General features: G+C 37.4%; 1 protein-coding gene across 3 annotated transcripts in view; it reads right to left on the bottom strand.

Moving 5' to 3' along the window:
• Positions 1–5,737: 5,737 nt before the first annotated feature.
• Positions 5,738–26,972, bottom strand: part of PLS3 (plastin 3) — a 99,864-nt gene continuing 78,629 nt past the window's right edge. For all 3 annotated transcript variants that reach the window (XM_052662839.1, XM_052662836.1, XM_052662837.1), the window contains 9 exons: positions 25,776–25,918; positions 18,142–18,237; positions 14,294–14,489; positions 12,686–12,764; positions 11,563–11,677; positions 11,245–11,378; positions 10,288–10,411; positions 9,941–10,065; positions 5,738–6,975 (listed from right to left, as the gene is read on the bottom strand). In XM_052662839.1, the coding sequence (XP_052518799.1) occupies positions 6,843–6,975; positions 9,941–10,065; positions 10,288–10,411; positions 11,245–11,378; positions 11,563–11,677; positions 12,686–12,764; positions 14,294–14,489; positions 18,142–18,237; positions 25,776–25,918 (1,145 nt within the window). In that variant the 3' untranslated portion in view covers positions 5,738–6,842. The remainder of the gene's footprint in view (positions 6,976–9,940; positions 10,066–10,287; positions 10,412–11,244; positions 11,379–11,562; positions 11,678–12,685; positions 12,765–14,293; positions 14,490–18,141; positions 18,238–25,775; positions 25,919–26,972) is intronic.

Here is a 26,972-nt window from a genome sequence, read left to right as displayed (position 1 = left end):
TTATCAAGGCTAAAGCTGTATTAGAGAAAAGATAGCAGCAGTACCTCCTATCAGCGAGGAGAGGATGTTTGTTCATTACTGAGACTTAGAGGACATTCATGTTTTGTCTGTGTTCAGACAAGATTACCCAGTGGTCTTATCTTGGTCTCACTTTGTCACCACCTCAGAGGGGCCTTGTCGGATGTTGGCACGTGAATTTTTCCATGCTCAGGAGAGAACAGACTGAGCCGTGAACGCTAGGCCCGCTCCCATAGGCCAGGGGCTATTTTCCTCTTTCTCATCGGTGACACAGACTCTGAGAGGACTGTCTTATCTGTATTTTAAGTCTCGGCTGTCAAGCCTTACAAGGAGCTCCTTCCATAAAATCCAGCGAGTTGTAGCAGTTTTGAAATTAAGATTTTGAAACCCAGGAGTTAAATATAGGTCAAATCTGAACCTCAAGTAGGATTTCGAAAAACCTATCTGGGACCCTTTATCTCCCATCAAATTTGCAAGAAATAAATCAGCAGCTAAATCAGCACTTTGCTTTGTGGATTTTGCCAAGTACCATGACCCCAAGCCACACACATTGTTTACCCGTCCAAATTTACCCTTTTTGACTTTGTGCTCTGGATACAAACTTCCACAGTCACACTTTGACATAGTGGTAAGTGTTCATATCCCAGATCTGCAACTGTTAAGCTCAAGGAAAAGAACGGGTCTCATTCATCTTATTCAGGCCTTAGACAAAAGCCTGAAATTAAGCAGTTGCTCAGTATTGTTTAACTGACCGTTTATGAAAAATATTTTAACAGAAGACTCAAAGTAAAATGTAACTTGGAGAACTTCTCTAGGCATAGGAAGTATGTTAATAAAAGGTGACAAAAGAGGAAGACTGAAGTCCTAAGTTCTTCCCTGAGGGACATTTCACAAAGTGGACAAAATCTGATAAATTTCTCATGAGTTGCTGCAAGTTCCCTTACCTAGTGTTTAATGGTTTTACTTAAAAACCTTTTACCAATATTATTTGCTTTCCAGTAAGTGATTGTCATCCCCATCTTGCTGATCCTTGAAATAAACCTTCCCATGCAGTGTTTCTGGGAAAGTATATGAAGGACAGAGGACCACTTCCCATTAATTTAGCAATGATTTGTTTTTATCTTTAGGAACACTTAACATGAGATCTACCATCTTAACAAATTTTTGCTGATGACATGATTTGTCTATGTAGAAAATCCCAAAGAACTTAGCCAAGAACTCCAAATAAAATGAAATACTTAAGTATAAACTTTAAAAAATGTACAGAATCGGTATACTAAAAAATTTTTAATGCTAATTAAATAAAGAATACCTAACTAAGTGAAGAGATAAGCTATACTAAATGTCCAGTGACAGAGGAATGGGTAAAGAAGATATGGTATACGTATACAATGGAATGCTACTCAGCCATAAAAAACAATGACTTAATGCCGTTTGTAGCAACATGGATGGACCTAGAGATTATCATACAAGCCAGACAGAGAAAAACAAATATCATATGATATCACTCACATGTGGAATCTAATTTTTAAAAAGATACAAATGAACTTGTTTACAAAATAGAAACAGACTTACAGATATTGAAAACAAACTTATGGTTACCAAAACAGAATCGTGGCAGGGAGGGATAAATCAGAAGCTTGGGATGAACACATACACACTATTATATATAAGATAGATAACCAAGAAGGACATACTTGATAGCAAAGGGAACTCTATTCTTCAATATTCTGTGATAACCTATATGAGCAACGAATATAAAAAGAATGAATATATGTATAACTGAATCACTTTGCTGTACACCTGAAACAAATACAACATTGAAAATTAACTATCCACCAAGAAAAACTTTTTAAAAGATACTTTTGGAATCATCTGGAAAGTTTTAATTTAGACTTTGTATTAGACATATCTATGTTATATTTTGGAGATATCATGACAATGTTGTTGTAGCATGTGGGAAAATGTCCTTATTCTCAGATTTATGATGAAATATTTAAGAGTAAAATGTCACAATATCTACAACTTACTTTCAAATGGTTCAGCAAAAAACCACACAGATATAAAACAACTATGTCAAAATGCTAACAACTGAGGAATATAGGTAAAGAATATATACATGTTCACTGTAACACTCTTAACTTCATTGTAAGTTAAAAAAGTTCTGTTATTTGACTGATTATGGTAATAGTGTATTTTAATCTTAACCTTCTGATATTATAGAAATATGTAATATAAAAAGTAAAAACCCCTTGGTATCACACTCCATCTCTCCAAGTATAACTATACAAATATATTTATGGAATTTCTAACACTTTTATCTATCTATCTATCTATGTATATATATACACTACCATTTATTTTTCTAAAATGGGATTAACACAGGGCATCTTTCCTTGTCATTATAGAGCCACAGCCATCTTTTTTTTTTTCAACTTTTCATTGGAGAATAGTTGACTTACAATATTGTGTTAGTTTCTGCTGTACAGCAAAGTGTATCAGTCATACATATATCCATTCTTTTTTAGAGTCTTTGCCCATACAAGTCAGCACAGAGTATTGAGTAGAGCTCCCTGTGCTACACAGTAGGTTGTCATTAGTTATCTATTTTATATATATAGCAGTGTGTAAATGTCAATTTTATATATAGTAGTATGTATACGTCAATCCCCTCCTTTCCTCCGGGAGTTTTTGATGGACAGGGAGGCCTGGCGTGCTGCAATTCATGGGGTCACAAAGAGTCGGACACGACTGAGCAACTGAACTGAACTGAACTGAACTTCCTTGCAGTAACCAAAAATTTGTTTTCTACATTCATGACTCTACTTCTGGTTTGTAAATATTTGTACCCCGCCTTTTTTTTTTCAGATTCCACATAGAGAACGGACTTTTGGACTAAGTGGGAGAAGGTGAGGGTGGGATGATTTGAGAGAATAGCATTGAATGTATATTACCATATGTAAAATAGATGACCAGTGCAAGTTCTGTGCATGAAGCAGGACACTCAAAGCCGGTTCTCTGAGCCACAGCCATCTTTTTAATAACTACATAAATATTGCACTGTGTAGATGGACCACATTCATCTCACCAGCCCTTTATTGTATTACAAGATGTATCATGGCACACTGCTGTACTGATGGCTGCAGAGTTGAAGGATATGTTAGTTTTTGGTTTCTCTATAATTACCAAATTGCCCTCAACAATCTATAAACGGATCACTCTTCCATCTGTGGTGTCAGAGGATGCTTGTATGCTCATACCTTCATCAGCATCAAATACTTTATCAATTACATTTCAAAAAAATCAATGGCAGGCAGTTCATAAAACAGGCAGTTCTATTAAATGCCTATTACTCAGTGAAAGAAAACAATCTCAAAAGGCTATAGTGTATGATTCTGACATTCTGGAAAAGGCAAAACTATGGAGATCATAAAAAGATCAGTGGTTTCCAAGGGTTAGGGAATAGGGAGGGATGGCAAGGCAGAGAATAGAAGATTCTAGGGTAGTGAAAATCCTATATATTTTACTATAAAGGTAGATTTATGTCATTACACATTTTTAAAAATCCATAGAATATAAAAGGTAAGCTATGGACTTTAGGTGATTATGGATGTGTCTATGTAGGTTCATCAACTATAACAAATGTACCACTCTGGTGGGGGATGTTGTTAGTGAGGGAGGCTCATGCATGTGTGTGGGCTGGAGGTATATGGAAAATCTTTGTACATTTTACTCAATTTCACTGTGAACCTAAAATTGATCTAAAAATAAAGTCTACTAAAAAAGGCAGCTCTTTGTTGGTTGGAACTACATAATCCTTGTTACTTTTTGAGAATCAGCATTCCCTTTTAATGTCCTTTGTTTAACTATAGGCTTTGAATTGGATATTGATCTCCTTTGCTCATTTTTCTAATGGAACTTTCTCTTTTATAGATTTGTTAGATTTCTTAATATATTAGTGATTTTAGCCCTTTATTTGGAGGAAAGAAGAAATGGTGTGTTCAGGCCAACTGTTTCATGTGAACACTTAAGTAACCAAAGGTGCATTCCTACAGATGGTGGGCTCTGTACAGTGAACTACCCAAGAAACTAGCCCCTGTTTTGAATAAAGGGCAAGATGGAATAAGTCTTTTTATTACTATCTTGCTTCAAAGCACTTCAAGGCATTACTTACAGTGAATTTTTGTACCTGGAAGGAAACAAATGTAGATAAGCATAGGAAATACAAAGTAGGAGACAGGTCATAAGATACAACTGTCCTGTCTTATCAGTTACCCTGGTATATATTTGCAGAGACTCATCTTTTAGCTTTATATTAAGAAAATCCATCATACGGGTACTATAGACTAAATGTTTCAGGCTCCTCCAAAATTCGTATGTTGAAACATAATCTCCCAGTGTGATGGTATTAGGAGGTGGGACATTAAGTTATAAAGGTGAAGTCGTGAGTAGGGTTAGGGCCCTTATTAAAGAGACTCCAGAGCTTCCTTGTCCCTATCACAATGTGAGGTTACAGCTAAAAGACAGCCATCTATGAACTAGGAAGTGTGCTCTCACCACACAGCAAACCTGCAAGTGCCTTGATCTTGGACTTCCAGACTGCCTAAAATAAATAAATTTGGTATTTATAAATCACCCAGTCTATGATACCATGTTACAGCGGCCTGAATGGACTAAGACAATGGGACCAAACTTTTTTTCTTAGTCATCTATATTCTGACTTTGCTTACTCATTTATTGCAAAAGCAGAATTGTCACATTTATCTTTCTTTTATGTCTCTGGGGTTCATATCATATTAATAAAGGTTTTTCTTATTCTTAGGCTATAAATAAAAAGTATTTTATAGTTATCACCATGTAGTTCCTTAAAGGACTGCATTTCATATTACTCACTCACACAAAACGTTAAAATGTTACCATAAACAACAGTTTGTCAACTAGAGATGATTTTGCCCCCATCTTGGAACATTTGGCTAGTTCTGGAGACATATTTGGTCTACACACTGGGGGTATGCTACTGAAATCTAGTGGATAGAGGCCAGGGACACAGCTAAATGCCCTGCAATAATACACAGGACAGCTCCCTCCCACCTGCAACAAAGAATTATCTAGCCCAAAATGTCAATAGTGATGAGGCTAAGAAAACCTGTCATAAACCACCTCTCCTCCCTGGTTGGATCCCCATTGTTTTGACCTTCTGTGTATCATAGAACAGGCTTCCCTGGTGGCTGAGCAGTAAAGAATCACCTGCAATGCAGGAGTTGCAGGTTCTATACCTGTGTCAGAAAGATCCCCTGGAGAAGGGAATGACAACCCACTCCAGTATTCTTGCCTGGAGAATCCCATGGTCAGAGGAGCCTGGCAGGCTACAGTCTATAGGATTGCAAAGAGTTGGACAAGACTGAAGTGACTTAGCACACATGCAAACACATATCATGTCATTACTGAACACTGAAAAGATTGAGTGACATGAAAAAGAAAGAAAAAGGGAGAAACTGGATAAGGAAATTTTAGTAAGTTGGAGAAAACCATCTTACCTCATTGATGATTATAACCTTAATCTGTCCATCCGTGTAATTCAGCTCCAAAAGCATAAATTTAACAAACATCATTTTATAAAGTACATCAGAAAATGAGTTAGAATATTGGAGAAAAAAACCTGGCAAACATTATAGGCATACTATGAAGGGACAGAGGCGTGAAGAGACTAATTATGTAAATGCCTTTATTTGAACTAATACATTGCTACCAGATTACATCACTTTTCAGAGTTAGAGTAACATTATGATCTTAAAAACTATAGCAAACAGCTTGACAAAGCAGAGTACATTAGAGTACATTAAGTCCTACATACATGTTTATTTTTTAGTGACCGCATCTCCTCATCTTAGGTGTAAAATTAGAAAATTTAATATACACTTAGCATACTTGGCCTACCATATCCTTCCTAAATTCTGAGCCCACTCTCTCCTCAAAAGTGTCATATTCAACAGCATTTTAAATCTAAAGAGAGAGTTTGATGGTACATGTTTTAAAACAAAGAAGCATATATTGAACCAAGTGTTTCAGGACAAAATATGTCAAGTGTTTACAGCTTTAGTGTGGGAGGGAAGATGGAAATTCAAGGTACATTTCCCTCTACCTATACTGTATGTTTTTTACTTACTTGAAGACCCCTTAAAAAAAGTAGCAAAATCAGCAGTCTTATTTAATGTAATCAAAATATTCTTAAATGTACAAAAAAGGATCATGTAGAAAGAATACTGTAAAAAGATACTGATTTTAAGAATAAAAGAATATGAAAAGCTTCTATTACATTCTGCACAGCCAGTTACTTCTGTCAAGTTTCAGTACTAGAAAGATAAGCAAAGGATACTCATATACAAATACCCTCTGACCACAGTTCTTGAATAAGAACTAGCATACTGGATGGAAAGCAAATTATTGTCTAATACCAATAATATTCATATTCAATCATCTAAGCAAGTCCCAGGAGGTGGACATTCTAAGAAAAAAACAGATACATAGAAATAGGTACAGCAATGGGAAACGTCAAGGGCAGCGATCTAGGAGCGAGTAAATGATTTGACTATGGGCACATTTCAGGTGGGCCTGACAAATCCACCTTGACTATGGGAAAGAGGAATTGTTGTTACTAAAACTCTTTCACCTGAGGGCTCCCATGATGAGCTTAGTCTTGTTAAAACTAAAAAGTCCTTTCAATAACCAAAAGTTTCTTAAGCCATGAGCACTTCAGCCAGAAATTGCTGTACTGCTAATCATGCACCTGGGAGCAAGGTTGTTTTTTATTCAAATTGGTTATTTTACACTCTCTTCATACCCCTGCCCATCAAGCATGCAAACACAGTCATGACCATCTTGGGCTTTACTTCCACAAGGTCTTCTGGTAGAGCATACACCCTGGCTCCAATTCTTCTAGCCATCGACACTGCATACCTATTTTTTGGAGGAAACAAAAATTGAGGTTCAATTCCCGTTAGCCAAGGGCACAACATGAGGCATCTATTTCCTCTCATATACTCAATTGTCTGGGATACAAAACTTCTACAGCAAGAGTTCAAATCAGAATGGCTTCATTTTTCATTGTTTTCTCTTTTATTTTGTGAGGTCACTCATAAGTGATACCAGATTTTTAAGCTCTACTATTTGGGGCTGATAATATTTATTCACTCCTTTTCTACAATGTAAAATGAGAACAATTTAGGAGCACTGATATGAAAAAACATTTTTCCAGAATATGTGTGTGTATGTGTGTGTATATATATATATATATATATATATATACCCAGATGTTGAAAATATGTACGTATACTCAGATGTTGATATTCTCATTGAGCATGTAATAAGACAACATTGGCTATCACGAGATCTTAGAGACACAGTGGAAAACTGTGCCATACGCAAAATACAATTTCATAGATACAGTGAATACTTCCAAATATTCAAGGGAAGAGACAGAGTCTATCTGGTACATGCCAGAGTGGCTGAAGCAAGGAAGGAAAAGGGTAGAGAAAGGAAAGGAGTTAAGAACTGACATTTCCAGCTGAGGAAATTTGTAGGAGCACTCTTCTATTAATATGCAAGGTATTTCTATGTGTTCTGTAACAGGAATCTTTAAATATGATCAAGTTTCTGGAAAAATAAGTTTAAAGAGTTCTCTATAAATCTTTGTCATCAGATCAGATCAGTCGCTCAGTCGTGTCCGACTCTTTGTGACCCCATGAATCACAGCACGCCAGGCCTCCCTGTCCATCACCAGCTCCTGGAGTTCACTCAAACTCACGTCCATCGAGTCAGCGATGCCATCCAGCCATCTCATCCTCTGTCATCTCCTTCTCCTCCTGCCCCCAATCCCTCCCAGCATCAGAGTCTTTTCCAATGAGTCAACTCTTCGCATGAGCTGGCCAAAGTACTGGAGTTTCAGCTTTAGCATCATTCCCTCCAAAGAAATCCCAGGGTTGATCTCCTTCAGAATGGACTGGTTGGATCTCCTTGCAGTCCAAAGGACTCTCAAGAGTCTTCTCCAACACCACAGTTCAAAAGCATCAATTCTTTGGCACTCAGCTTTCTTCATAGTCCAACTCTCACATCCATACATGACCACTGGAAAAACTATAGCCTTGACTAGACGGACCTTTGTTGGCAAAGTAATGTCTCTGCTTTTCAATATGCTATCTAGGTTGGTCATAACTTTTCTTCCAAGGAGTAAGCGTCTTTTAATTTCATGGCTGCAGTCACCATCTGCAGTGATTTTGGAGCCCCCCAAAATAAAGTCTGATACTGTTTCCACTGTTTCCCTGTCCATTTCCCATGAAGTGATGGGACCAGATGCCATGATCTTAGTTTTCTGAAAGTTGAGCTTTAAGCCAACATTTTCACTCTCCACTTTCACTCTCATCAAGAGGCTTTTTAGTTCCTCTTCACTTTCTGCCATAAGGGTGGTGTCATCTGCATATCTGAGGTTATTGATATTTCTCCCGGCAATCTTGATTCCAGCTTGTGCTTCTTCCAGCCCAGCGTTTCTGATGATGTACTCTACATAAAAGTTAAATAAGCAGGGTGACAATATACAGCCTTGACGCACTCCTTTTCCTATTTGGAACCAGTCTGTTGTTCCATGTCCAGTTCTAACTGTTGCGTCCTGACCTGCAAACAGGTTTCTCAAGAGGCAGGTCAGGTGGTCTGGTATTCCCATCTCTTTCAGAATTTTCCACAGTTTATTGTGATCCACATAGTCAAAGGCTTTGGCATAGTCAATAAAGCAGAAATAGATGTTTTTCTGGAACTCTCTTGCTTTTTCCATGATCCAGTGGATGTTGCCAATTTGATCTCTGGTTCCTCTGCCTTTTCTAAAACCAGAACATCTGGAAGATCACGGTTCATGTACTGCTGAAGCCTGGCTTGGAGAATTTTGAGCATTACTTTACTAGTGTGTGAGATGAGTGCAATTGTGCAGTAGTTTGAGCATTCTTTGGCATTGCCTTTCTTTGGGATTGGAATAAAAACTGACCTTTTCCAGTCCTGTAGCCACTGCTGAGTTTTGCAAATTTGCTGGCATATTGAGTGCAGCACTTTCACAGCATCATCTTTCAGGACTTGAAAGAGCTTAACTGTAATTCCATCACCTCCACTAGCTTTGTTCATAGTGATGCTAAGGACCACCTGACCTCACATATTATGCTGCAAATATTTTTTTAAGGAGGGAAGAAATGATTTGACACGTATATGATGCCAAAATGAAGTTTTGCAGTAATGCATCTTATCTATCTTCTGAAGCCCTGTTGGGAGCTGATTTTCAGCGTATACTAGGATAGCTTTCATGAGTTGCCCATGAAATCAGATCACAGCCTAGGTCTTTGGGGAAGAAGGGAAGAGGCAGGTGGAAAAGATCTTCTCAATATTGCCAAAATGCAGGAAACTTTCAAGGCATGGTTTCAGCTGAGGGTTTAGCATCCTGCCCACTTAAGGGACCAATATAATAAACTCAACATACGTAGTAAGGTGGGCTATGCACAGTAAGTTTTAAAAATGTTTAAAAAGAGTGTGACAAAAGAAAACCGTATCAAAGGCATGCTTATCCTTTACCCATTTTCCCCTTGTTTTAAGTTGGCAGCTAAGTTGCTTTAACACATACATTATTTCTATAACCTACAAACCAATGGCTGACCGAGCACCTACCTACTAGGTCAGGTGCAACAATGCTAGGCTCTTACGTATTTTACTCATTTCAAAATCTCCAAGGTAAGTATTATTGCTCCCATTTTGTGGATGAGGAATCTGAGGCTAGAAGACGTTTCCCCCCACTGACACCATTCTTAAGTGGCAGAACCTGAATGATAATGCAGATCTGCCTGCCTACAATGCCTATGCACTTATCAGGATATTAGGCAGCATCCCTTACTTGGCATTATTGTGCTTGTCATCTTCTGTCAGAGTGCCACTCTTAACAAGGTCGTAGTTTATGCAGCCTGGCTGGATGGCATCAATCAAATCCACAACTGCCAAACTGGAGCTGATTGTCTTATCCTAGAGTAAAAGGACAATACATTTGAGAATTTCCATGTGTACAAATTAATGCATGATCACTTATATAAAGCTGTCAAAAATAAAGTCTAGGGAATTAAAAAAGAATCATGTCATTAGCCCCACAACAATCTCACTCACAAAGAAACCAAAGGCTAGCCTTCCAAACTATAGATACTTTCTATGGCAAACATAACATTTAATAGTCAAAAATGAAATTCTTACCTTAAAACTCTGAATGGAGGTTGACTTTCCAGCTTCATTCAATGTTCTGTTCACCCAGCTTACAATGATGTCATCATTAGCTTTCTGACCATCACCAAGATCTTCCAGGACATTGAGGGTATATCTAAATGAATCAACAGAAGAAACAGGTGACTAATGAGAAGCTACTGTATAGCATAGGGAACTCTACTCAATGCTCTGTGGTGATCTAAATCGGAAGGAAATCTGAAAAAGACGGGATATATTTAAACATATAGCTGATTCACTTTGCTGTATTGCAGAAACTAACATAACATTGTAAAGCAACTAAACACCAATAAAAATTAATTAAAAAAAAACAGAACAGTTTCTGTTCTGGTTTATTAGAAAAAATACAAATATTAGAAAGATGCTTTATCTTTCATTTCTTTTCCTTAGGTTTGAGAGATTAAAGAAAAGATTTCACGATAAGACATTCACACTATATGGAAAAAAAATTTCAAGTAGTAGTGGCAGGAAGATTTTCAGTGCTCTAAAGAGTAAGTCCACCAGTCTACTGCAGGCTCACTGTGTACTAGGCCAACCAATGGTAACAACTTAAAGTAAGCTGTGCTTTGGCTGGTACCCAGTTATAATGAATTGCTTTTCAGCATTACAGTTAAGAGATCTTCTTTCTCAAATGTATACATGTTCATAATTTTTGCTGTTTTTATTCATGAACACTAAATCTGTCACGAACACTAAGTCTGTGTCAGGCATATTATGAAAAAAGGGAAATATTCACAGTTCTGCTGCCTCACTTTCAAGAAGACATTTCCCATTGACCATCCAACATATATTCATTACTTAAGCTCACTTCATAGTCTAAACACAAAAATTTCAAAGGTAGTCATTGATACGTTTCCTTAGAAATAGTAAAGACTAGATCACAGATGTGTATGATAGTGAAGCTTAAGCAGTTAAAATTGTGTACCATACCTTCTCATCAGCTGCCAGACCAAAGCTAAAGTCAGGGTTTGATTTCCATCATTCAGGTCTTGCCCTCCAATGCCGACCAGGGAGAATTTGGCAGGATGCTTCCCTAATTCAACAGCATAGTTGCAGTTTTCTAGCTGCAAACAAACAAAAGCAAATATTTAAAGATTTTCACTTGTTTAATCTGTATATGCAGGTGCGCACAAAGTAAGACACAGTTTATGTCCTCAAGAAGCTCAGAGTCAAAGAGTTTCCTAAACAAAAACAAATTGAAAATAAAAACAGTCTGTAACAAATATGCGCAGCAACTTAATTTGCTACCTTTTTCATGTTGGCTCCAAGTTTTGGGTATGGAGGTTTATTCACCTTACTCCAGTCAACAGGAACTTTAATTCGTTCATATAGCTGTAAGATTACCAGGGCATCTTGCAGGTCACTGATGATTTAAAAAGAGTTTGATCAGTATTTTCTGAGAGCAGGACCTGTTTCCTTAAAAACAAGGACACTACACTGTCAAAAGATGCATGCATTTTATTAATCTGTGCTAAAAATAGAGCTAACACCATCCAGTTCACTTAAAAGTAGTTATTGAGAGCTTATTGTTTGCAAAGAACTGTTCTAAAGGCTGGGCTCATAGGAAAAAAATCCCAGTCCTTTAGAGTCAGAGAAAGAAAGAGAATAAACAAGTATATGGATAAACGGGTTGCTGCTGCTGCTGCTGCTAAGTCACTTCAGTCGTGTCCGACTCTGTGCAACCCCATAGACAGCAGCCCACCAGGCTCCGCCATCCCTGGGATTCTCCAGGCAAGAACGCTGGAGTGGGTTGCCATTTCCTTCTCCAATGCATGAAAGTGAAAAGTGAAAGTGAAGTCGCTCAGTCATGTCCGACCATCAGCGACCCCATGGACTGCAGCCTTCCAGGCTCCTCCATCCATGGGATTTTCCAGGCAAGAGTACTGGAGTATGGTGTCATTGCCTTCTCCATAAATGGGTTAGGGGAATGTATTTAATTGCTATGAAAAACAAAAAGAACAAGGTTAGGAGTTAGGGAGTGGTACGTGGCGGCGGTTAGAATCTGAATCAGCGGCTTGAATGTAGCAAGGGAATAAGGCATTTGATGTGGAAAAGAACATTCCAGGCTGAGAGAACAGTGAGCACAAAGACCTCAAGGAATCATGGATGGTCTACTTAATGTACTTTCCGGTCTCCATTTCAAAATATAAAGTCTCTGTTCCCTAGGGTGTTAGAAAGATATTTACACATTCTTTCACTTAATGACCATGTAAAGAAATAATCTGGGCTTTTGTGTATTTGGGAAATGATAATGGAAGTCACCACATTTTCCAATAAAGTAATGACATTTAGAAAAGGTTTAGAGCTATAATTATTTATGCAGCATCCATTCGTGATGTTCAAAACTTTACAATAGCATTGGAAGGCTTACGCATAGAGATGGTTTACATGGGGATTAACACCAAGAGAGTTCATCCAGTTACGGAAGGTTCTTTCTTCACGAGTTTCTCCTATTAAAAATATTCACAGTGTTTATATAATCATTAAACATCTTGCATATGTGCATATAACATCAACCCACAATTAGATTAGTTTATTTTTTTTCAGATCTAGAGGCTTTCTCAAATATGAATCTCCAAGCAGTCTCTCTGAATACTCTCTCTTGTTTTTTAAATTGGATGACTTTATTTTAAAAGTAAAAATATAACCTTATTATAATCAGCTAAGAGGTATATGAACTTTTTATAATTTCTTCTCCATCTCATCCTTCTCCAGTATCTCCCCAAATCCCCATACTTCTAAAGTAACTGATATTATCAGTTTAGTTTTTATTAGAAAAATCTGCCATGGTCATACAAACCTCTATACTCACATTAATTTACATATTCTCTCTACCCATTTAAAAATATTGATTCTAAGTTACATATATGTACTTTTTTTACATGCCTATATTAAAGCAACAAATTATTTGAAACTTCAAAAGCATAAAATTTAAAGATTTTATAGTAATCCTAGTATATATACAATGAGCTGCTAATTGAGAGTTCAAAGTATTAGTTGCTAAGTTGTGTCCTGCTCTTTGCGACCCCACGGACTGTAGCCTGCCAGACTCCTCTGTCCATGGATTTCTCAGGCAAGAATACTGGAGTGGGTAGCCATTCCCTTCTCCAGGGGATCTTCCCAACCCAGGGATTGAACCCAGGTCTCCTGCACTGCAGGCAGATTCTTTACCATCTGATTTCATAATAATGCTAGTGGATATGTAATGAGCTACTAATTACACTTGTTAATTTTTAAGTACTATACTTCATGAATATATAATCTGGCAAAGGTATACTCTGCTTTTCCCAAATTAAATGAATATTTACATGCATTTTTTTTTTTGAGTAGGTTAAAGGTGAAAGGAACTGAGAGCAGTTTCAGTTAGTCTGACTATGGAAGAATGAAACAAATACTGCAGATTTATATAGGTCAAATTTTATGCACATGTGCATTTTTTTGGAGGGACGTTTAAAAATAAGTGACCTAAATATAAAATATGAAAATAAAACATTGGTTTACTAAGTGGCCTTATACTAAGTGATCCTAGGCTAGCTTACTTTAAAAGTTCCCACACTTCCTGGGTGGTACAATGGATAAAAGTCCTTCTGCCAAAGCAGGGGACACAGGTTCGATCCCTGGTCTGGGAAGATCCCATATGCCATGGGGCAATGAAGCCCAACTCCTCAACAAGAGAAACCACCCCAATGAGAAGACTGAGCACCACAACAAAGAGTAGCCCTTGGGTGCAGCAACTAGAGAAAGCTGGCATGCAGCAACAAAGACCCAGAGCAGCCAAAAATAAGTAAATTAAAATAAAAGTTCCCTTGTTATCATCCCTTTCTATCAGGTGTCACTTATTTCTCAGCCCTTGGGACTACTTCTAGTAGACAGCTGCTAAATGGATAAGGAAAGTTATTAAATCAAGATTATTAAATAATCATGGCCTATGTATTTCCACTGTGTAGCCCCAAACATAATTTAAGAAACCTTCAGTTACCTTCTAATAGGGTCCAATCAATATCTTGGTTCTCTGGCTTAGTGAGTGCTGGGTATTTATTAAACAGGTTAGCCACAAAGGCTAAGTTCAGTTTAGGGTTCCCACTGACGACATCAGCTGGGGTAACAAACTGTCTGCAACCTAATTTGTCTGCTTGCTGAAGCATACTCTCAGCTCTCTTCAAATCATCTGTTTCCTGTTGAAGTAAAATAAGAACACTTTTTTTAAAAAAAGGTCATACTAAAAATATAGAAACTTTGCCCTACAATGATAGGCTGGGTATACAATTCTATTTTCTCTTAGCCAGCACATGGTACTTATGTTACTGTTTTGAATACAAAAAAAAAAAGAAAAAAAAAAAAAGTTGGCTGTGCTGAATATGCAGTACCTTGAGAATACCCTAGATGGCACCAGATCATGTATCTAAGGACAGAATAGATTTCACTCAATTGAGATTACTTCTCTCATGCCAAAATTCATTTAGAAAAAAGTGAAATCTGTTCAGATTTTAAATTTAAGCCCTAAAGAGGGCGTAAGGCTGAAAAAGATGAAGGAATTATGGGGAAATTTTTTTAAAAAATAATAATCAAGGATACCAGGCTCCAACAATTTTGAGGTTTAAATTGCATATTTCAAATTATCATCTTTCTCTTAAACTATTTTTTGTTTTTACTTTTCCATCCAGGAAGCAAAGTTGTCTATTTCAGTGTAAAATACTTACTTTCAACTAATTCCTAGGACTCCTAACTTCTTCGTTTTGTCTTCTCCCCACCCCAACTTCTTTCCTTTTGGAAAGATGCATGCTGATTTCTTGACTAACATACAGTTTGGTGAGGATTATAAACTATAGATCTTATAATTGCAGACAAAATTAAAAATAGTTTCTCAAGTGCTCACCATTCCCACCTCCCAACAATAAAAGTCAAAAACCTGAAGCTGCAGGAGGAACAATTGCTTTTGGATTATTCGTTTCTAGTGACCTGCCCCCTCCAGACTTCTCTCGGCAGCTACTATAGACATGGCCACCCCAGTATGCCCCAGGGTAAATGTAGCTCTTCTGGAAAACAGTGTCAGGTAAGAAGGGATTTTTATAATAAGGGGGAAATAACAGATAAAGGAAATTTGGGAAATGTTACTTATAAACCAACATAGTTCGGATTCTATAATTTGAGAGTCTTAACTCTGTCTTTAATGGGTGATGCTATCTTTACTTTTTTCATCTCCAGTGAGGTGTCTCGATCATCTAGGTCTCCAGAAGAATGGGTATTTACTGTGTTACCCTTCACTGTTACCATTGCAGAGCAATCAGTAACCACCAGCAGATAGGCAATTGACTGGGATTCAGCCTTTGGGATTCTCCATGAGCCTAGTGAGTTCATCTCATAGAGCCTATTCTACTTCTTTCAATCTGTCACTTGTTACTTTAATGCTTCTGGTTCGTGCTTTTTACTATCCTTATTTTTAAATCCCGTATTTTTTAAATCATCTTGGCATTCTTAAACAAAAAGCACTGATGATATTGGAGGAGAAGGAAACACTGAAATAGCAACAATTTTTAAAAATTAAGATATAGAATAATGAAACAAAAAATAATCAAATGAAAATATATATATGCCCAAAACAACTTCAGCCCATACCTCACATCATATTCAAAATTAACCTTCAATACACACACACATGTAAATGTATGAACTCAAAACTATAAATATAAAGCTAAATATAAAACCCCAACTATAAAACCTCTAAGAGGAGACATAAGAAATGTCTGTGACCTTGTGTTAGGCTAAAATTTCTTAGATACAACATCAAAAGCATGATTTGCCAAAGGAAAAAAAAAAAAGACTAAATCTGACTTTGTCCAAATTAAACAATGTCTGTTCTTGGAAAAACACTGGGACTAAATGTCTGCAAATCATATATCTAATCAAGGACTTATATCCAAAATATATAAAACACTCAAAACTTGATAAGAAAGCAAACAATGCAATTAAAATGGGTAAAGTGTTTAAACAAAGATGTATAGACAGCAAATAACTACATGAAAAGATGTTCAACATCATTTGTCATTAGGGAAATGCAAATTAAAATCACAATGAGACACCTCTACCACTGTTAAAATTCTTAATGTTTAAACTAACCACATGAAAGTGTCAGTGAACATGTGGATGAACTGGAACCTTCATGTGCTACTGGTAGCAATGTGCAATGGTATAGCCATTTTGGAAAACAACTTGGCAGCTGCTTAGAAAAGTTAAATGCACATATACCATTACCCAGCCATTCCACTCTTAGGTATTTACCAAAGATAAATGAATGCCTAAACTCACACAAAAACTTGTATATGAATGTTCAGAGCAGCTATATTTGTAATAGCCCTAAACTGGAAACAATCCAAATGTTCATCGTAGTGAATGGATAACAAATTATAGCATATCCATCCACTGGACTTTTATTCAGCAATAAAAAAGGAACGAATTTCTGATTTATGTAACAACACGGATGAGTCTCAAAATAATAATGCTGAAAGAAGCTTGATTAAAAAAAAGAGCATCTGTTATATGATTCCATAAAATTCCCACAAATTCAAACTAAATTGAAAGAAAGCAAATCAGTGGTTGCCTAGGATTGGAGGAGTATGGGGGCAGAGAGGGATCACAAAGGATCATGAGGAAACTGGATGTTATGATGGAGATATATATCCCTAAATAAGGTATAAGACTGACAAAGATGAAGGACACTGAAAAACAGGGGAAAAGCATGATGAAAGACTCAACAGTAAAATGAGTGTGTGGACAGAGCAGTAGGAAATTGCCCTGGCTAGAAGAGATGGAGCAAGATGGTGTAGCAGGCCTTCACATGCTCAGCAGAACATTTCAGACTGAACTCTTGAGTCAATGGGGAATCCTTAAAGGATTCTGAGGAGGATAGAGACAATGAAGGGAGTGCTTTAAGATCAACCAGGGAGAAGTGACTGGAGAAGAGGTGTATCATAATCAGAATCAGTACACTGGTGTTATCTACCTAGGCATAAGATCACCCGACTAGCCATCCCAGAGAGCTTCCTTCATGCACAGGAGGGTCCCTCATTTGTGCCAAGAGTGACCTGAACTGAAGAATTTCACATTTAAAAACAGACAGAAATATAAGTACTACAAGTCAGTGACAAATTCAGTTCTGGTAAGGGCAGCATAAAAGGTTTAGCAAGTGTAATCCACTCAATCTGAAGTGGATAAGAAATATGCTAGAAATGTGCATTTTTTAAAAATCAGTAGAATCCGTTCCATATCTAATGAGTACAAAGAACAACAGGATCCTAGAAAGTTGAGACTCAATAGTCTAGGCCAACTTGTTACTTCATGTATGAACAAAGGAATTTGTCCAAGGTCATTGAGCAAATAAGTGACGTAACAAGGGAACATGGTCCATGACAGTAATTCACCAAACTGGATTTCAGGGATCAGGAGTTTGTAAACACATTCACATTACTCTCAATATAAGAATATTACAGATGCATATATGAATATGTTTTCATTAAATTTATCATTGTGATTATAATCTAAAAACTCAGAAAAGGTTAGCCTTTCTAGTGCTTATTTCCCCACACTTAATCTGAATATTTTATGCCATCCATAAAAACCAACACCACCATAACTACAGAACTCACTAATAAACTATTAACATAAATCAAAGCTAGTCTTTCTGTCTACAAATTATATCTACAGTAATAAAATTTAAGATAATACTTAAAACTGCCAACATCATAACATGCAATTATAAGCATTCTTGTTATTTATAAGAAATTGACAATTTTGTAAGCTTGTAGAATTCACAAGAACATCTATACTTACATTGAAACCTGACATGTTAATATCTATCCGTGGTTCACCTTCCTTTTGTCCTTTTGGTGCAATTTGATTGAGAAGATGAAAATAGGCTTTGGAATCCTAAAAATGAATTGCAAATATCAGTGAGATCACATTTACAAAGAATGAATGTATCCTATTGTCCCATGTGTGAAAGGATATTTGAATTGGATTTTGTAAGAATGTGACACAAATCTCTATCTTCTAATTTAACAGTTCCTTTTCCCAGAAAAGTCCACCTATCTGGCCTTATGTCTGCCTTGAATATGGATGAACTGGATTTTGTCAAGACTTTACAATTTATTGAAATCATCAATACAATAATGCTAGAAAACATATAACTAGTTCTGTACCTTCACTGAGTTACTGAAGTCAATAAGCTTGACAGATAAAACAAGCACGAGAAACAAGTAGGATAGGAGAAATCCAGGAAGCATAGGGAAAGAGAAGATAAACAGGTTATATCATGACAAAGCATAATATGTATATACCATAACCTATGGAGAAGAGATTAGTTAACAATGCATTAAATTATAAATTGAGATGACAAAAATTTTGAAATGAGTTCTACTTGAGGTGGTAAAATAACAGTAAACCCTTAATCATCTGAATACATTTACCCAAATGAGCTTCTCTTTAAGCCCTTGACCTCTTTCAACACTTGAACACTTTTACTTGGAATCCCAATACCTAAAACAAAAATGGCATTGCTCATATGGGATGTGGGCTGGGTGAATTCAGGCTATGTGGATGCTACACAGAACAAAACCTGAAAACCACTGTATTACTGTAAACATTTAATGAGGGTCTTCAACACACGTGTCAAATACAATTCTGCCTCTCTGGAATACCAGAGGACAGGAACTGGAGTGAAGTTTCTTTATCATGTTGAGGCAGGACATACAGGGGCCCCAGGCTGAACAGTTTCTCCCCTGTGGACAGAAACTCCATAATATTAATAGCAGAAACTCCAAAAAAGCTGGACGATGGAGCAGGCTGGGCCCTGCCCAGATAAGAGATAGAAGAGGTAGCATTACGGTGATTTTGGGTAGCCTCAGTCCACAGTGCCTTGAAGCAGGGCTTTGGTTTCCAGCCAGAAATTGAGGCGACCTCCCTTTTGACCTCCATTGAGCCTTTCTGTGCCTGTGTAGTCGGGAAGGTCTCCTTGACTTCAAGAATGAGGAATACATGTTCTTTTATCTCTTATCTGGGCAAGGCCCAGCCTCCTCCACCATCCAGCTTTTATGGAGCTTCTGCTATTATAGAATTTCTGTCCACAGGGGAGAAACTCTTCAGCCTGGACCCATGTATCTCCTGTCTCAAGCTCATAGTAAGTGATGTCAACCTACCCATAGGCCTCTTCACTAGAATCCATCTTGGCTAAGAGATATACATGCACACATAGGAGGATCCTGAGATAAACCAAATACGGACTCGGAACCAGACAAAGCAAGATGACTGGCCAAAGGAAACCCAGAAGAAATGCTCCATGAAAGTGATTTAAACCACCATGAGGGTGCAACTGTCTCTCTGAGCCCACCCCTGTGAGTCTATTCACATATACATTTTCCTGCTAATAAACACTTGTTTTACTCATCTCAATCTCTATGTGGAAATTCATTTCTACACAGCTGATGGGCCAGGGCCTTGGTCCCACTCGTCCCTGGTGGCCTAGTGGCTAGGATCCAGTTCTCTCACTGCTGTAGCCTGACCTCAGTCTCTGGCTGGGAACAGAATCCCTGCTTCAAGCTGCTATAGGCCAAGGCCACCTGAGATCAATGTTATATCCAAAGATCACCTTCCCAGCTTTGGAAGTTTTCTATTACTGGGCCTTGACAATCCAAACAGATTATAAAGGAATGTTTCCCATGATAACTCCTATGGATTGTGTACATCCTAATCCCCCAGGGAAGTTGCTTAATATGGGGATGGCCAGATGTAAGCTCTGACCTGCCAAGTACAGATCTCTGGGAGAGGCCTAGAAAGCTGTATCTTCAATGAGCCAACTAGGTACATTTGATACAGTTGCCAGAAATTATTCTAAGAATGGGGAGAATCAGGTGAGAGTGAAAGCCACTGCAGAGCAATTCATGGAATGCAAACCCAGATCTTACCATTAGTGGCACAGGGGTTATCTCCTAAGGAGTAGTGCATTACAGTTGTGAAAGTGCTTTCACTTACAACTACCTGCTAAAGGTACAGAAAGAATTTGTATGTGCCTTCTCCCTATGCACTTGAGAAAGACGGGTAAAGAGTAGACCCCAAAGAGCCTGTGACTTACTACCCTGAAAAGGGGCTTTAGGTGAAAATTTGAACTTGAACATAAATTGGAAGTTCCTTTTCACATTACCCAGCAATCCTCTGCTTTTTAAAAATATTAAAAGCAGAATATGTTTTTTAAAAAAATATCAAAGGAGAATTTTTAAAATATTCATTTAAAAATAAGATTCCCTTTCCAAAACAGCAGAATACACTTTTTTCTCAAGTGCACACAGAACACTCTCCAGGATAGATCACATCTTTGGTCACAATCATCAGGAAATTTAAGAAAATTGAAATTGTATCAAGCATTTTTTCTGAACTACAATGCCATGAGACTAGATATGAATTACAGGGGAAAAAAAAAAAAAAAACTAAAAAAGACAAACACATGGAGGCTAAATGACCTGCTTCTAAATAACCAACAGGTCACTGAAGGCATCAAAAAGGAAATTAACAAGTGACAATGAAAACATGACGACCCAAAACCTATGGGACACAGCAAAAGAGGGAAGTTTATAGCAACACAAGCCTACCTCAAGAAATGAGAAAAACATCATAAACAACCAGACTTTACACCTAAAGCAAATAGAAAATGAAGAACAATACAAACAAACAAAACCAAAAAAAACACAAAGTTAGTAGGACAAAAATAGTAAAGATATAAATGAAAAATACATGAAGGAAACAATAGCAAAGATCAATAACTCTAAAAGCTCATTTTTTGAGAAGATAAAATTGACAACCCGCTAGCCAGACTCATCAAGAAGAAAAGGGAGAAGACTCAAATCAATAAAATTAGAAACAAAAAAGAAGTTACTACAGAATACAGAAATACAAAGGATCATAGAAGACTACTGTGAGCAACCATATGCCAATAAAATGAACAACCTGGAAGAAATGGATAAGTTCTTAGAAAAGTACAACCTTCCAAAACTGAACCAGGAAGAATTAGAAATCACAAACGGACCAATCACAAGCACCAACATTGAAACTGTGATTTAAAAATCTTTCAGCAAACAAAGGCCCATGGCCAGATGGCTTCACAGGTGAATTCTACCAAAAGTTTAGAGAAGAGCTAACACCTATTGTGCTCAAACTCTTCCAGAAAATTTCAGAGGAAGGAGAACTCCCAAACTCGTTCTACAAGGCCACCATCACCTTGAGAGCAAAACCAAACAAAGATACCACCAAAAAAGAAAATTACAGGCTAATATCATTGATGAATATAGATGCAAAAATCCTCAACAAAATTTTAGCAAACAGAATCCAACAACACATTAAAGGATCATACATCATAAACAAGTATGATTTATCCCAGGGATGCAAGGATTTTTCAACATATGCAAATCAATCAGTGTGATTAACCATATCAATAAACTGAAAGATAAAAGTCATACAATCGTATAAATAGATGCAGAGAAAGCTTTTGACAAAATACAACACCCATTCATGATAAAAAAAGCTCCAAAAAGTAGGCACAGAAGGAACCTACCTCAACATAATAAAGGCCATATATGACAAACCCACAGCAAATATTATTCTAAATAGTGAAAAACTGAAAGCATTTCTTCTAAAATCAGGAACAAGACAAGGGTGCCCACTCTTGCCACTATTATTCAATCTAGATTTGGAAGTCCTAGCCATGGCAATCAGAGAAGAAAGAAAAAGAAATAAAAGGAATCCAGATTGGAAAAGAAGAAGTAAAACTCTATTTGCAGATGACATGATAACATAGAAAATCCTAAAGATTCCACCAGAAAATTACTAGAATTAATCAATGAATATGGTATAGTTGTAGGATACAAAACTAATACACAGAAATCCCTTGCATTCCTATACACTAACAATGAAAAATCAGAAAAAGAAGTTAAGGAAACAATTCCATTCACCATTGCAAAAAAAGAGAATAAAATACCTAGGAATAAACTTACCTAAAGGGACAAAAGACCTGTATGCAGAAAATTATAAGACACTGATGAAACAAATCAAAGATGACACAGATGGAGAGATATACCATGTTCTTGGATTGGGAGAAATATTGTGAAAATGACTATACTACTCAAAGCAATCTACAGATTCAATGTAATCCCTATCAAACTACCAATGATATTTTTCACAGAAATAGAACCAAAAAAAGTTACAACTTTTATGGAAACACAAAATACCCTGAAAAGCCAAAGCGATCTTGACAAAGAAAATCAGAGCGGAAGGAATCAACATTCCTGACTTCAGTCTATACTACAAATTTACAGTCATCAAGACAGTATGGCACTGGCACAAAAACAGAAATATAGACCAATGGAACAAGATAGAAAGTCCAGAGATAAACTTACACACACCTACGGGGACCTTATCTTTGACAAAAGAAGCAACAATATATAATGGAGAAAAGACAGCCTCTTCAAGAGGTGGTGCTGGGAAAACAGGACAGCCACAAAAGAATGAAACTAGAACACTTCCTAACACCATAGACAAAAATAAACTCAAAATGGATTAAAGACTTAAATATCAGGTCAGAAACTATAAAGCTTAGAGGAAAATATAGGTAGCCTGCTCCTTGACATAAATCACAGCAAGATCCTCTGTGACCCACCTCCTAGAGTAATGGAAATAAAAATGAAAATAAACAAATGAGACCTAATTAAACTTAAAAGCTTTTGCACAGCAAAGGAAACAATAAACAAGATTAAAAGATAACCCTCAGAAAGGGAGAAAATAATTGCAAATGACACAACTGACAAAGGATTAATCTCCAGATTATATAAGTAGCTCATATAGCTCAATATTAGGAAAACAAACAGCCCAATCAAAAAATGGGCAAAAGACCTAAACAGACATTTCTCCAAAGAAGACATACAGATGGCCAAGCAACACATGAAAAGATGATCAACGTCATTAATCCTTAGAGAAATGCAAATCAAAACTACAACGAGCTATCACCTCATACCATTCAGAATAGCCATCATCAAAAATTCTACAAACAATAAATGCTGGAAAGAATGTAAAGAAAAGCAAACCCTCCTATACTGTTGGTAGGAATGTAAACTGATACAGCCATTATGGAGAACAGTATGGAGATTGCTTAAAAAACCAGGAATAAATCTACCATATGACCCAGCAACTTCACTACTGGGCATATACCCTGAGAAAATAATAACTGAAAAAGACCCATATACCCCAATATTCACATGTTTAGTCACTCAGCCGTGTCTGACTCTTGCAAACCCCATAGAATGTAGCCAGCCAGGCTCCTCTGTCCATGGGATTCTCCAGACAAGAATATTGGAGTGGGTTGCCATTTCCTTCTCCAGGGGATCTTCCCAACCCAGGGATTAAACCCAAGTTTCCTGCACTGCAGTCAGACTCTACCGACTGAGCTACGTGGGAAGCTGAATATTCATAGCAGCAATGTTTACGACAGCCATGACGTGGGAGCAACATACATGTTCATCAACAGATGAATGGAAAAAGAAGATGTGATACATATACACCATGGAATATTACTCAGCCATTAAAAAGAATGAATTTGAGTCAGTTCTAGTGAGGTGGATGATCCTAGAGCCTGTTATACAGACTGAAGTCAGTCAGAGAGAAACAACTATAGTAGATTAACACATATATATGGAATCTAGAAAAATGACACTGATGAACCTATTTACAGGGAAGGAATGGAGACACAGATGTAAAGAATGGACTTATGGACACAGTGGGGGAGGGAAAGAGTGGGACAAATGGGGAGAGTAGCATCTACATATATACACTATCAAGTGTAAGATGGATAGCTGGTGAGAAGGTGCAGTATAGCACAGGGAGCCCAGTCTGGTGCTCTGTGACGATCTGGAGGGATGGGATGGGGAGAGGGGTAGGAGGCTAGAGAGGGAAGGGAATGCATGGCTGATTTGCTTTGTGGTATGGCAGAAACAAATACAACATTGTAAAATTATTTTAAATATATTTAAATTTTTCAAATGGGGCAGGGCTGAGGTGGGAGATACAGACATATATAAGAGTATATAACCACCTCCAAGAACTGAATGCCTGAAGGAGGCAGCACATGACAGAAGCGCTGCCAAATAAGAAAGGGGATGGGGAATCCTGAGGCCCTTTCTCTTCTAGGCCTTACTAACACAGGTACACTGAGGACTGGGAAAGGCAGTTAGGAACAGAAGTCATGACTGCCGATCTTTTTGTACAGCATGTTGAACGGTAGGCAGAATAGAAAATGCTAGCACTATAATACTTAAACCCCTTTCCACAAAAGGAAAGCTAGACTTAGTGCTGGTGCTCTTACTTGGCTCAGTCTCTCTACTGAAATCTTCCATCAGGGCCTAGAGGCAACAAGGCTGGGTGATAAACTCTTAGCATATTCCCTCCTTTAAGCTGGCCTGAAGTCTCCATGTTATTATGTCCCCCTGAAGTAAGGCTGTATATTGTCACCCTGCTTATTTAACTTCTATGCAGAGTACACAATGAGAAATGCTGGGCTGGAAGAAGCACAAGCTGGAATCAAGATTGTGGGGAGAAATATCAAGAATCTCAGATATGCATATTACACGACACTTATGGCAGAAAGTGAAGAGGAACTAAAAAGCCTCTTGATGAGAGTGAAAGTGGAGAGTGAAAATGTTGGCTTAAAGCTCAACTTTCAGAAAACTAAGATCATGGCATCTGGTCCCAACACTTCATGGGAAATGGACAGGGAAAGAGTGGAAACAGTAGTTGACTTTATTTTGGGGGGCTCCAAAATCACCGCAGATGGTGATTGCAGCCATGAAATTAAAAGACACTTACTCCTTGGAAGGAAAGTTATGACCAACCTAGACAGCATATTCAAAAGCAGAGACATTACTTTGTCAACAAAGGTCCATCTAGTCAAGGCTATGGTTTTTCCAGTGGTCATGTATGGATGTGAGTGTTGAACTATAAAGAAAGCTGAGCACTGAGGAATTGATGCTTTTGAACTGTGGTGTTGAAGAAGACTCTTGAGAGTCCCTTGGACTGCAAGGAGATCCAACTAGCCCATCCTAAAGGAAATCAGTCCTCGGTTATCTTTGGAAGGGCTGATGTTGAAGCTGAAACTCCAATACTTGGCTACCTGATGGGAAGAGCTGACTCAGTTCAAAAGACCCTGATGCTGGGAAAGATTGAGGGCAGGAGGAGAAGGGGACAACAGAGGATGAGATGGTTGGATGGCATCACCGACTCAATGGACATGGGTTTGGGTAGACTCCGGGAGTTGGTGATAGACAGGGAGGCCTGGCGTGCTGCGGTTCATGGGGTCGCAAAGAGTTGGACATGACTGAGTGACTGAACTGAACTGAACTGAATTGAACTGAAGTATTTAACTAAACAGTTACCTTGATGTCAGCACTAAAATTGTTGATTTTCTGCCAGCCTGAGTTTTCCAAATGAAAGTTTGCCCATCTAAGCAGAAGCTCTTCTGGAGATAATTTCATAAGCTCCTCCAAAGTCTCACCATCTCGAAGTAAAGCAGCCAAGGCTATAAAGGTAAAAAAGAAAAACCCAACCGATATATTACATGGTAACAGTCATTACATGTTTATTGAGTCTTTTGACACTCTGTTAAGTAAGTAACAGAGGTACAAAAAGTACTGTGACCTAGTTCTTGGTTTTCAGGTACTCATAGTCTAATAATAAAGATAAATAAAAGTATACAATTAGTTATAAGATGATACTGATAGAAACACTTAATTACGAGAATACACAGTATTACATATTTTAACATCCTGATTATTCTTCACATTCCAAATACCAAGTAAGTTCTAGCTTTTAAGTTGAACATTGTCACATTATGTCATATATTTATATAAACTGTTCTTAAATAATATTAAAATCAGAGGCTTGGGGGAGTATGTTTAAAACTTTGGAGCCTTTTGATTAAAAGAGTATTCAAACCCTCTGGTATTTATATTTAAGCATAACTAACTCTTGAAGTGTTAAACCTGTTTTTTTAAATTAATTAATTTATTTTAATTGGAGGCTAATTACTTTACAATATTGTAGTGGTTTTGGCCATACCTGTTTTTAAAGAAAAATAATTCAACATTACATTTTCTATAGCACCTAACATGTAAAGGCTTTTTTACAATTTTTTGTTGTTGAATTGAATATGCAGAAGAATCCAAGGGTTTTTGGGTAAATATCCCCAGAGGTAAGAGGTAGAAGCTTGAGCATCTGCACAGAGAACTATATAAATCTAGGCACTGTTTTCATGGTGAAGTTGTATAAGATAAAAGGAGATTTGTATAAGATAAAAGGAGTCCTTGTTCAATGGACTTCAACTCTAACAAGATAAATACTGCTCTGAAGAGACCAGCAACTAGAAAATTTTTATTTGTTCAAATACAGGCCACTTTGAGTGGGCTGAAAATTGTAAGTGTCATAAAGTCTTGGATAAATGTGCAGAATAGAACTGCTGACAGGTATTGTGAGACCCAGAAATACTGAGAACTCCCAATTTATATTCTTCCCCCAAAGTAACTGAAGATTGATATGGTGATTTCTGGAAGAAAATGTGAATATTTGGAGTGATG

Source organism: Budorcas taxicolor, chromosome X (genome assembly GCF_023091745.1).
Source record: "Budorcas taxicolor isolate Tak-1 chromosome X, Takin1.1, whole genome shotgun sequence".
Lineage (NCBI taxonomy): Eukaryota > Metazoa > Chordata > Mammalia > Artiodactyla > Bovidae > Budorcas > Budorcas taxicolor.
The sequence above is the reverse complement of the archived record's forward strand: the minus strand, read 5'-3'. Positions and strand labels throughout refer to the sequence as shown.